Source organism: Nomascus leucogenys, chromosome 9 (genome assembly GCF_006542625.1).
Source record: "Nomascus leucogenys isolate Asia chromosome 9, Asia_NLE_v1, whole genome shotgun sequence".
NCBI lineage: Eukaryota > Metazoa > Chordata > Mammalia > Primates > Hylobatidae > Nomascus > Nomascus leucogenys.
Window position 1 is genome coordinate 81,452,558 of NC_044389.1, and position 13,314 is coordinate 81,465,871.

Consider the following 13,314-nt stretch of genomic DNA (forward strand, 5'->3'; position numbering starts at 1 on the left):
ACAGATTGTGCATCGACAGATGCGGAACCAGGAGATACGGAGGACTGACTGTATTACACTTTTCTAAAATTATTTTATCATGATATATTTCTCCCTTAATTTAGATATGGCTTTTCTGCCACTCTTTTCCCTCCCTCTATTCTTGGCAGATAGGACTTGGAGTTTTAATGTAAGAATTAATTCAAGTTGAAATCTATTTGTCACCCTTAAATATTTAAATTCTCTTTACTGATGATTTTCTTTGTATAAAAGGAATATATCTTTTAATCTTTAAAATTTGGAAAAATAGGAAAAACATAACAATCTCCTTAATTCTGCCTCCTAGAGATAATGACTAGGAACATGTTGGTGTATATTTACTTTGAGACATGATTTTATTGTTGTTAGCTTGCCAATTTGTTTGGAATAACATGGGTGTCTTGCTATTAGTCTCTGTCTAATCTTAAATCCTTAATGGCCTTGGCCACTTTACCCCTTTCTAAAATACCCTGCGAAAGGGGTGGCATTACCACTAGGAAAAGTAAAGCGTAATCTTAATGAAATATATATCTGTTATAATATTTAAGATGCCATTTAAAACTTCTAAAAATTTTTGAATGGATTTTTTCTCCCCCCGTTTTATTTATTTTTTGTTGGTAAATCAGTTTTAACTAAGTTCTTTGGTGTTTTTAGATGCCAACAAGGCCAGTGCCAAGTTATATTCAAAGACCAGATTATGCTGATCATCCCTTAGGTAAGCTCTGCTGTGTTGATTCTTCATTTTTCAATTTGTGGGCTTGACTACTGCAAAGGGAAGGAATGCTTTTCTTGTAGAAATTTTTCAGTGCTGGACTTCTAATAAATGTGTTTTCAAGCAGCATTAGAACATTGAAAAGAATTAAAGATTCTTGCTCCCCATTAGAAATCTACCTACCTCTGAAAACACTCTGTAGCTGTTAAAGACTATATTTAAAATAATACTGTATTTTATGTTGTTAGAACAACTTCTAGACTTACTAAAAAACAGTTTTAATTTTAATATTCCCTCCTATCTAAATGAAACAATATCTATTTAGGTAAAAGCAGATGGTAGAGGCCTGAGTGAATGCATAACTAAAGACTTTGGACTGTAACATTAACAGAAGTAGTAATGGTGGTGATAGTGATAGTAATGATGAGAATGATATGATGATGATGGTTCTCTAATAATAATTGGTATTTATTTTTGCTTAACTATGTGTCAGGCACTGTGCTAAATTCTTTGCACGTGTTACTCCATTTAACACTTTCAACACTGCTGAGGTAGGTTCTGTTGTCTTCTCCATTTTTATAGATAATGATACTGAGACACCCAGCGAAGATAGGTAATTTGCAACACAGGTCAGTGGAACGATCTCTGACCTTAGGGCCTGTACACATAATTAATTTAGACTTTGTGAAATTACTGATTTTGCATGTCAAAGAAGGTCGACTCAGCAATTTTGTGTGGTTTTATCTAGCAAGCTAAGCTATCCTTGCTTTGTTCTCTAAGAAGTGGGGAACTGTATTACATAACATTCTTAGGAATATCATTTTTAAATTTTAGTTAAACCCTACTATTTCAGAAAAATTTAAGAAAAAGATAGTCTAAATGATAGCATACTGTTGAGGATGTATAATTTCATTATTTTTCTATTTAATCTTAAATGTAGTATTAGCTTGTATTTTAGAAAAACAAGCATAGACAAGGTAAATTCTAACAAATGTTATGCAGTGAAAGTAAGTTCTAGTCCTTAGAGGTAACTGCTATTCCCCTTTATGTACAGAACTTTTCAGAACTATTATATAGATATAAACACATTAGGACCCCGTCTCTGCCATTGATACACAAATGGAAAAAACTATATATACCTTTTCACCTTGCTGTATTCGCTTAATATGTCTTACAAATGTGTCATATAAAGCCACCTCCTTTTTAGTGAATGAAGTATTCGGTTATGTGGATGTATCATACTGATTAAGCCAGGCTCTTACTACTGAGTGTTTAGATCATTTCGAGGTTTTTGCTTACGGCAATTTGACTGCAAATTTGTTACAATTTGACTGCAGTAACTACTCTTATATTTATATCTTTGTCCATGTGTCAAAGTATTTCTGTAGGCTGATAGTCTAAAATAGCTGGATCAAAGGATATATACATTTTTGATTTTGAGAGATACTACAGATTTCAGAGATTTTTCCAGTTGTTACTTTCCTTAAAAATACATGGATGTCTCTTTTCTGCTATATTTTTCGCAGCATAGTGTGTTACAAAGCTTTATGATCTTTGCTAATCTGAAAGACGAGAAATGTTATTTTGCTTTTATTTCAATCTGCATTTTAAAATTATGAGTAAGGTTGAGCATATATATTAAAGTCATTTATATTTTCTTCCCTTTTGAAATGTTTAGTCATATCCTTAGCCTTTTTTTCCCTGTTAGAGTACTAGTTTTTTCCATATTGATTTATAAATGTTCTTAGTATATTAACGAAAATAACCTTTTGATGTATGTTTTTAAAACTGTTTTTTACCAATTGACCGTTTATGTTTTGTCATTACATTTATTACAGACTTTGAGTATCCTAACATAGTAGAATTTATCAGTGTTTTATTTTACAGTGTGTATGGCTCTATGACCTAGAAAGACCTTTTTGGTGCAGAAGTTATAAAAAATATATTCCTATGTTTTCTTCCAGCATTTTTATGGTTTCAGTCTTTTTTATGTATGATAAAAATCATTTATATATCTGAAACTTACTTGGCATAAGGAGTTAAATAGGGATGCAACTTAATTTTTTTTCTCAGAAGAATACCTGGTTATTATATCACCAGTTATTTTAAAAAATCAGCCTTTCCTTATTGATTTGAAGTGCAACGTATATTGTTGTATTACGTTCTCACATGTCTTTGGGTCTATTTCTGGATTCTATTCTGTTTCATTAACCCATTTGTCTAATCACGTACCACTGCCAAACTTTTAATTATCATAGCTATATAATGTTTAATATTTGGTAGGCCTTGTTGCCCCTTTCCTCTTTTTCAGAATTTTCCTGGCCATTGCATGTTTGTTTTTCCATGTGAAATTTAGAATCAGCTTGTCTGGTTCTCAAAATTATCCTGTTGACATTTTTTTATTGGGATAGTATTAAATTTATAGATTAATTTTGGAAGAATTGACATCTTTACAATATTGAGTCTTTCTGTCCAGGAACAGGGTATGTTTTTAAAATTTTATTTGACTCCTTTTATGTTTTTCAGTGGTGCTTTCAGATTTTCTTCATGTAGGGATTTTATTGTTAAATTTATTCCTAGGTACTTTATCTTTTTAGTTGTTTTTGTACATAATAGCTTCTGTATTTTTTAGCTGATTATTTGTATGTGGGAAAGTTATTGATTTTGATACATTTATCTTCTAATATGCCAACTTGCTGAATTCTTATTTCTGGTCATTTACCAGGTGATTCTTCTGTTCTGGAGATATATAATCATATCTGAAATTGATAAGAATTTTGTCCTTTCCTTTCTAGTTTTATATGTCTTATTTCTTTCTCTTGTTTAATTGCATCTGCTAGTATTGCCAGGACAATGTTAAATAGTAATGCCGATAGTGGACATTCTGTGATGTTGATTCTCAGTTTGAGATTTATATTTATCATGTCAAGGTGGTAGCTGGCCATGTTCTCAGAATTAACTTTCCTTCTAGATGATTATTTACTTTTACTTTATTTATGAATGATGAATTGGATTAATAGATTTGTCAGTATTGAACTATCCTTGCCTTCTGGTATGACTCTCACTTGCATCCTGATGTATTATGTTTTTTTGGATTCTGTTTGTTAATATTTTTATTTGGAATTTTTCCATTAGTACTTGTAAATAAGATTAGTTGACATTATTTTTGTTAGATTTTGAGTTAATTGCTATCCTGGCTTTATTACTTTTCATGTATGTAAAACTTTAAGCTAACAAATTTTATTAGTGAAGATTTTTAGGGCAATACTTTTAAAACTTTTTTGACTATGACTCATAGTTAGAAATGGCTTTTATAACATGATCTTTGTATGTGTATATAAATAACAAAGATTTCATGGCAGCACTTATTCCTACTGCATATAATATGAGTATAATACTTTGTTATGCTGTTTTAATATTTTCTGTCCCATTTATTTACTTTTAAAAAATGTTAAGTGTAGCCCAATAAAAGGTCACAAACTGGAGTTAGAAAAACATTTAACTTTGGTTCTTGTTTCAGAAAATAGTGTAATTAATTCATCAGTTGGTGATGTATAGTTGCCTCATGAGATGATTATGAAAGTAATTTGTAAATTCTATGGTACTTTTCAAATGTGTATCATTTACTGAGTTTGATTATCACACTGCCTGGCATATAATAAGTACTCCATAAGTATTGGCTGATTTCTAATAGGTCTGAAAATTTATCCTTTAGAATTTTTTCTTCAATTGGTTTAGCAAGTTCCCCTTGATGTTGAAAATGTTTTTTTAAAAGATCTAACCTAGACCATCCCAAATTATGAATTACTGTTGTGTGAAACAGTGAGACTACTGTTTTTATGCCACAGTTATATAATTATGCAAATAAATACTATATCTTTGCATTCATTTTGGTTTTACTTACCGAATTTTCATTCCAGGAATGTCTGAATCTGAACAGGCTCTTAAAGGTACTTCTCAGATTAAATTACTCTCATCTGAAGATGTAGAAGGGATGCGACTTGTATGTAGGGTAAGAGTTATTTTTTCGCCATAGGGTAGGAAATGTTTAAGCAGTACTTAGACATGAAGTCAGTGGTTTGCTGATTTATAAAGATAGTAAATGTTATATGGTTAGACTGACTATCCATGCTTTTTTTTTTTTTTTTTTTTTTTAAACTTTTGTTTGAGACGGAGTTTCACTCTGTCACCCAGGCTGGAGTGCAGTGACGTGATCTCTGCTCACTGCAACCTCCACCTTCCGGTTTGAAGCAATTCTCCTGCCTCAGCCTCCCAAGTAGCTGGGATTACAGGTGCCTGCCACCACACCTGGCTAATTTTTGTATTTTTAGTAGAGACAGGGTTTCACCATGTTGCCCAGGCTGGTCTCAAACTCCTGACCTCGCGATCTGCCCACCTCGGCCTCCCAAAATGTTGGGATTACAGGCTTGAGCCACCACGCCTGGCCTTTTTTTGTATTTTTAGTAGATATGGGGTTTCACCATGTTGGCCAGGCTGGTCTCTAAGTCCTGACGTAAGGTCATCTGCCCACCTCGGCCTCCCACAGTGCTGGGATTACAGGCGTGATCCACTGTGCCTGGTTTAGCCACACTTTTCATTAAACTATTGTTAGTGTATAATTTTAGTCAACAGTTTTCTTCTTAAAAGCCTATTTGAGAATTAATCTGGTGGATAGTCTATATTTAGATGACAATCCTTTTATTTTCTGTATTCTTTTTGAAAATAAATTTTTAATGATATTTAAAAACATTTTGTCATTTTATTTTCACAAGTCATCATAACATAGGACAGAGTTTAAGGCTCAGAGGGTTATGTTGTAGGCCTTTTTGTGAAATACCTATGATGAGTGGCAGTAGTGGTTGGTACTTAGCAGGTGAAATCACATATTTATTCTGAAGAAAAATATAATACATTGATATTATTCATTTAGGTAAGATTCTTAAGGTTTCTATTCAGTGCTTTAAAAGTGATTTGATTCTAATTTTGTTTGATATCCTGGAGAACTTTCTATTCCTATGACTTGCTGTGATTCTTTGAGGAATTCATTCATCTTTTTTTTTTGGGGGGACAGGGTCTTGCTGTCACTCAGGCTAGATAGAATACAGTGGCACAATCATAGATCATATAGATCATAGCTCATAGCTTACTGTAACTCCAAACTCCTGGGCTCAAGCTATCCTTCCACCTCAGCCTCCTGAGTACGTGGGATCACAGGCGTGTGCCACTACACCTGACTACTTTTTTTTTAAGAGACAGGATCTCACTATGTTGCCCAGGTTCATCTGTTCTTTTTTCTTTTCCTCTACTTTTCCCCATTATAGAAATGAGAGAAGACTACCTCTATCAGTTGATGATAGTTTAGATTTCTTAGGATGTATATTTTCACATAGAAATCAGCCAAGCTTACTGCTGCTTGCTTGTTAGCCCAATTTTTATATAAAATTAATGTCTGTTTTTATGTATTTACATATTATATATTTATATATTTTCTGTAAAATTATAATATTCAAGGGGAGATTCATTTTTACCAATCTTCCACAGTCAAACAGTAGAAAGGGTATAGATTTCTATTTCTGTGTCTTTTTTAATGTATTGAGTGTTCCTTTTTTACAGCTTGCTAGAGAAGTTTTGGATATTGCTGCCAGCATGATTAAACCAGGTGTAACTACTGAAGAAATAGATCACGCTGTACACTTAGTAAGAACTTCACTTTTTTACTTTGAGAAATTTTGTTACATTACTAGATGCTTTGAACTTAAACATTAAGTAGACTTAAGTTCTGAGTGTCTAAGGTAACTTGGGTAAACTCATTTGAAAGCAAATTTTGCTTTGTTTCAAATATGGAAAACATTCAACAGTCATTATTCTCATCTTTAAGAATCTATAATATTAAGGTCTGAGGTAAGCTTGAAATACTTTGTTTCTGAAACAAGATATTCGTAATAAGCATTTCAGTTGAGCTTTTATAAAATGATTGATTTTATCTGCTTTAAATAAATCCTGCTACTACGGACATCAAATATTCTGAAATAAAAAAAAAGAATATGACTTCTGATGGTAGATTTAGTTAAATGTTTCCTCAAGGCAATGAACAGTCCAGATAAATATTTGTAGTAAGTATAGGGATTAAAAATAAATAAATAAAGATTGCCTGTCCATCAAAGAGAGACCTTAAGACTTTATTAGATGAGTGTACACATTATATGAATTAAAAAAAATGAGTGATAAGTAGTTGATATAACATATGGAAAGCAGATCACACGTATTCTAGTAAACAAATACAAATTATAAAGACCTAGTAAATTAGTATTTTAAAGATGTTTATATGCATTGCTTGTGTGGAAATGATGAAACTGGTCCTCTCTTCTGCTTGGTGATGGTATTGTAAATTGGAAGAACCCTTTTGGAAGGATTTGACAATCTATCTTGAACTATGAAAATGTTTATAAATTTTTTATTCAGAATCTTATTAATTCTCACTTTTGGGTATTGTTTCATATGTTAGTATAAGATGTATCATATACAATAATAGCATTTTGAGTATGCTCTGTGGGCCAGGTGCTCAAGTGCTTCTTTTACATTAACTCATTAATCTTACCAACAACCTCTTGAGGGTAGGTACTATTATAATCTCCATTTTATAGGTAAGGAAACTGAGGAAGAGAAAGGTTAATTAAATTGGCAAAAGTTACACAACTCGTAAGTGATGGAATTGGCATTTTCAATCTAGAAAGTCTAATTCTATATGCTCTAAACTGTTATTTGTGATGCTATGAGAAGTAGAGAAGTATATTCCTAAATGAGGGAAAAGCCACAAATGTAGTTATTGGTTGTAACATTTTTTTTTTTTTTGTAATTGAGGAAACTTCATATTAATTTAGATTTTCAGTAAGAATGGAATTGCTAGTAAAATCATGGTATATTCTACATATTCTGCAAATGATATATTGTGCAACCATTAAAAAATATTAGCCTGAAGACTAGAGCAGGTTGGAAACAGAAATTATGTATGCTGTGATTACCACTGTGTAAAAGCATCCAGTAAAGTAAGACTTGTTATGGAGAGCAGACCATGTTTTTCTGTAAGAGTTCTTTTGTTGTTCCACTGAATGTGGTTATTGAAATATCTGGAAGTACTTTACCATTTCTTAATTATACTAGTAGTAGTCATTTTTGGGGCATAGTGATATAGGCTTGTTTCAACATAAGAATTATAATTATATCAAAAATGCTTGTTAATATTTACTTCAAATATTTTATTTTTACTTTAACATTTTTCATAAGGACTAGTTAATTCTAAAGTAAAATCTTCATATGTGGTAATATTTATATATATATTTGTTATAGGGGTTGAGTATCCCTTATCTGAAATGCTTTGGACCAGAAGTGTTTTGGATTTTGAATTTTTTTGGATTTTGGAATATTTGTATTATACATAACTAGTTAAGCATCTGTAATTTCAAATTTGAAATTCTAAATGCTCCAGTGGGCATTTCTTTGAATGTCCTGTCAGTGTTCAAAAAGTTTCAGATTTTGGAGGATTTCAGATTTTTGGATTAGGAATACTTAACCTGTATGTCATTTTACTTTTCCTTTGTGCAGTTACCAGTAAACTGGTTTGTGTATGTGTACCTGACTGGCACAAACCCTGTTGTATATTGTTTAAGATAATATCCACTACTATTACTAAAATAAAATACTGAGTTCTTTATAGTGGCATATGTCACTATAAAATGTGAACTTTATAGTGGCATGTGTCACTAAAAAATGTGAACTTTTTTCACATTTTTCAAATTTCATACAGATTTTTTCTTCTGTATATTCCAAGTTATTTTTTCTGTATTATAGGCGTGTATTGCAAGAAATTGCTACCCTTCTCCCCTGAATTATTATAATTTCCCGAAGTCTTGTTGTACCTCAGTAAATGAAGTCATTTGCCATGGAATACCAGACAGACGGCCCTTGCAAGAAGGTGACATTGTTAATGGTAAGAAAAATATGTTACTTTCATCACCATGGGCAAAGAAACAACAAAGCTTGGGGAATCTGACAGTGACTTGTGTTTTCTTGACTTGCTTCCTGTACTTAAACTTTTTCCTTTTTAAAATTCAGTATCACTAACTCTTAAATCTACGGAAAGCTCTCTTATGGTTTTGTGCATGTTGCTTTTAAGATACTTCCAGTGTGATGTGTTTGGTGCAATGTGTATTTCTTTAATGCTTTTCTCATATGTGATTGGTAAATAGGTCAAAGATGTCAGTGAAATGTGGAGTCTAGTTTTTTTCCTCCAGAAGTTCACTAATGGTTTTGAAGAGACCAGGGCAGGCTTTGTTATAGATACAGGAAAACCCCTCATAATATATGAAGACCCAAAGGAAAGCTGAAAATCTTGCAGAAGCGCCTTACTTGAGTGGAAGTAGCTTTAAAGACCCCTATGTTAAGCTACCTTGGGAAGTTACAAGTATAGAGAGTAGAGGAAGTAGCTTAAAAGACATTAATGAAGGCTTTCCTAGATGGTATTTGTTTTTGTTTTGTGTATTATTTTATTTTTTGGAGACAGGGTCTCACTGTCACCCAGGCTTGGGTGCAGTGGCGCCGTCATGGCTTACTGCAGTCTTGACTTCCCTGGCTCAGGTGATCCTCCCACCTCAGAAGTAGATGAGAGTACAGGCTCGTTGCTACCATGCCCAGCTCATTTTTTGTATATTTTGTAGAGATGGGGTTTTGCCATGTTGCCCAGGCTGGTCTCAAACTCCTGGACTCAAGCATCTGCCCACCTTGGCCTCCCAAAGTCTTGGGATTACAGGCATGAGCCACTGTGCCTGGCCTAGATGGTATTTTAATATTGATGAAATTAGACTCTTTGTTAATAAGATATCTTAAAGGAACTACCTATCAAATGAGGAAGCATGAGCCCAAGTGTTAGAGGCTGCAGATAATTGACTGATTGTGATGCTAGCTGTGAATGATAGCCAAAATTTAACTGTGACACTATTTTTATTAGAATTGCTACTGCTTTAGTTAGGGTATCTGTTCATAAAGTTCCATAGGTTTTGAGGCCAACCCGGTTTTCAGATATAAACCCTGTTATTTTTATTATATGCAGAATGTGTGAGGTTTTTCAGGAATGTATGTGTTGTGCTAGAACCAAAATATCTATATTGTGATGTTACAGGTTGATTGAAATATGTGGTTTAAAAATACTCAGTGTACTCTCTAGATACATTATAATGGTATAATAGTATATAGTATATAGTATAATAGTATAATAGTAACCTGTATTCTTAAACATGGGGACAAAGAGAAGAATGAATATTCACAAATGAGAGAAAAGCAAATGAGTTTTAAAAAAACAGGTGTAGAGCAGTGTAAATTTTTCTGTTATTCCCTAGCAGGAGTAAGGAACTTGTAAAAGATAAGTGAAAATGGTATTTTGTAGCAATGTAGCAAAGTCTTCCATTTAATGTTACTAACTCTGGTAATTTATCTTGCATGATTGTGTCCCATATACATTTTTCTTTTGCCACAAGTGATACAATTACTATAAGAGTATAAAAATCCACTATCTGGCATATGTTACATGGCCATATTCCTGCTCTCCACAGTGAGTTCAGTTACATTACACTCAGGGAGCTTCTGTTGGGCAATAACTATCCATTGGTGTCTAATTTGAGAATGCAGAAGTTATCTTTTTCATTAAGTTGCTAGATATTGTCATGTTAGAAAAACACTTGAATTTTGAAATGAAAATAAGTATGGTCTTTATATTTGCACATTCTCTTGCAGTGGACATCACTCTTTATCGCAATGGTTATCATGGGGACCTGAATGAGACATTTTTTGTTGGAGAAGTGGATGATGGAGCACGAAAACTTGTTCAAACCACATATGAGTGCCTGATGCAAGCCATCGATGCAGGTCAGCCTCAGTGTTGAGCACCTATTGGCAGTCCTGTGCTTTGATGGGCCAGGAATGACTGGGCGCTGCAGTTCTCTGCATTCCTTGTACCTTCCAGGTTGCCCCTGTTCTACCTGAGTTGGCTTTGGTTGTTAGCAGTAATGGATAAAAGGATGATCTGGGAATCTCTTGGTGGTGATAGACCAGATGATTAGTTAGCATCCTTTGTTTCTTCTGTGATTTATCTTCCGTTTCTTTGCCTGATAAATGAAGAGGACTATGCAGATGGTTTTTTAGTGCAACTTTTATTCTATTTTTAAAATTCTTTCCACTACATAAATATTATGTCCTCCTTATAAAAAATTAAAACTGAAGATTATGAGTGAAAAACATGTGATCCTCCTTTACACTTGCCTCCCCCCTTATCTCTCTCTTCTCTCTAGAGATATCCCCTGTTACCATTTAGGTTTTTTCTCTCTCCTGTGCATTAGTGCACACCCATATTTGTATGTGTTAAATTAGGTTAAATGGAATCATAATATTTTTAATGTGTTACTGGGCTGTTTTTTCGACTATCATAGGGATCTTTTCAAGTTAGCATATGTACTTACAGACATAGATTTACCTCATTCTTTTAATGGCTATGTATTATATTCTATAGTATTACAATTTATGTAACTATTCTGTTGGATTTTGGTGATTTCCAGATTTCTTACTATTGTAGTAATGGGTAGGGGTGTATTTCTGGAGGATTTTTCTCAGGCTGTCTGTCTTTGTACATATGAACAACTTATGGAGGCTTTTTTGTTTAATCAGTATCTTATGGGGTAAGAGAAGGAAAAGGGCTGGGCATGGTGGCTCACTCCTGTAATCCCAGCACCTTGGGAGGCTGAGGTTGGCAGATCACGTGAGGTCAAGAGTTCAAGACCAGCCCGGCCAACATGGTGAAACCCTCTCTCTAATAAAAATACAAAAATTAGCCAGGTGTGGTGGCGGGTGCCTGTAATCCCAGCTGCTCGGGAGGCTGAGGCAGGAGAGTTGCTGGAACCTGGGAAGTGGATTGTGCCACTGCATTCCAGCTTGGGCGACAGAGCGAGACTCCATTTCAAAAAAAGAAGAAAAAAAAAAGGAAAGGAAAGCTGTTAACAGCATCTTGTTGGAGTTGTTAACAAACTGTTAATAAATGAGCAAACAGCCTTCTAGTTAAATCCTTACTGTATCAACTTTATTACTAGTGTACTACCTGCAACTCTCCCCAGTCTCTCCAAATCTTGATGTCATGGACAGAATAATGAACAGGACAGAGTTCTTAGACAAACATACAGTTATCTCTAATAACATTGATCCAGTATTTTTATTGTTTTTAGTGCATTCTTTAATGTGTATGGGAGATGAAATTTTTACTCAAGTTGGAGGAATGGAAATGAAGGAATATGATATTTTTGTGTATCAGGTGAAATTTTGAAAACTTATTACTCATTGTTGATTATTTTAAAACATTAATACAGGAGGTGGAATTGAAGAAATTTAATGTTTAGTTTGTCATTTGTGAAAGCTTAAGTTTGAAATAATTTTTAGAGTTTCTGCCAGATAATATAGTCAATGTTTCTGTTCTTTTTGTTTCTCTGTGAATCAACTGAAGAAACAAAACAAAACAAAACAAAAAAAAAAAAAAAAAGAGAAAACCAGATAGTTAGAATGCTGTTTAATATGATGTATGACTGGAACTTGCCAATAGTTTTCATAACAGTAGCCAGGAACGAACGAAAGTGGCTTGATCTTTTTTGGAAAGTGCTATGAATTCCTTTGTATATGTCATTTTTGCCCCTCATTTTGCACCCCCCTTACTCCCCCAGGTAGAGGGTTTGAAAAGCTGTTGAAATTAGGCTTCTTAAGTAGGGTTTCTTAGTCTATGTACTTAGTGGCTTTTGGGCCTGATAATTTTTTGTTGTAGAGGCCTGTTCTGTACATGTAAGATGCTCCACAAAGCATTCCTGGTCTCTACCCAGTAAATGCCAGTTATACCACCACCCTGTGTTTGACAACCAGAAATATGAATATCTCTAGATACTACCCATGGGGCCACAGCTGAAGCAGTTTGAAAATTAGGGAAGACTTCGTCTGTCACTCTTTCTATGCAACATGGATTATAATTTTGTTCCCCCTCCCACCCCAGGCTGATAGGAAGGCCTGGAAAGGAATGAAAGTCAAAAAATGGGCAAAGGACATGAACAGACACTTCTCAAAAGAAGACATTTATGCAGCCAAAAAACACATGAAGAAATGCTCATCATCACTGGCCATCAGAGAAATGCAAATCAAAACCACAGTGAGATACCATCTCACACCAGTTAGAATGGCCATCATTAAAAAATCAGGAAACAACAGGTGCTGGAGAGGATGTGGAGAAATAGGAACACTTTTACACTGTTGGTGGGACCGTAAACTAGTTCAACCATTGTGGAAGTCAGTGTGGCGATTCCTCAGGGATCTAGAACTAGAAATAACATTTGACCCAGCCATCCCATTACTGGGTATATACCCAAAGGACTATAAATCACACTGCTATAAAGACACATGCACATGTATGTTTATTGCGGCACTATTCACAATAGCAAAGAGTTGGAACCAACCCAAATGTCCAACAACGATAGACTGGATTAAGAAAATGTGGCACATATACACCA

General features: G+C 34.0%; 1 protein-coding gene across 3 annotated transcripts in view; it reads left to right on the plus strand.

The window, feature by feature from the left end:
* Positions 1-13,314, plus strand: part of METAP1 (methionyl aminopeptidase 1) — a 71,504-nt gene that overhangs the window by 39,300 nt on the left and 18,890 nt on the right. For 2 of the 3 annotated variants that reach the window (XM_003257512.4, XM_003257513.4), the window contains 5 exons: positions 673-733; positions 4,651-4,742; positions 6,344-6,427; positions 8,579-8,717; positions 10,517-10,648. In XM_003257512.4, the coding sequence (XP_003257560.1) occupies positions 673-733; positions 4,651-4,742; positions 6,344-6,427; positions 8,579-8,717; positions 10,517-10,648 (508 nt within the window). The remainder of the gene's footprint in view (positions 1-672; positions 734-4,650; positions 4,743-6,343; positions 6,428-8,578; positions 8,718-10,516; positions 10,649-13,314) is intronic. The other variant, XM_030819161.1, reaches the window with a different exon arrangement.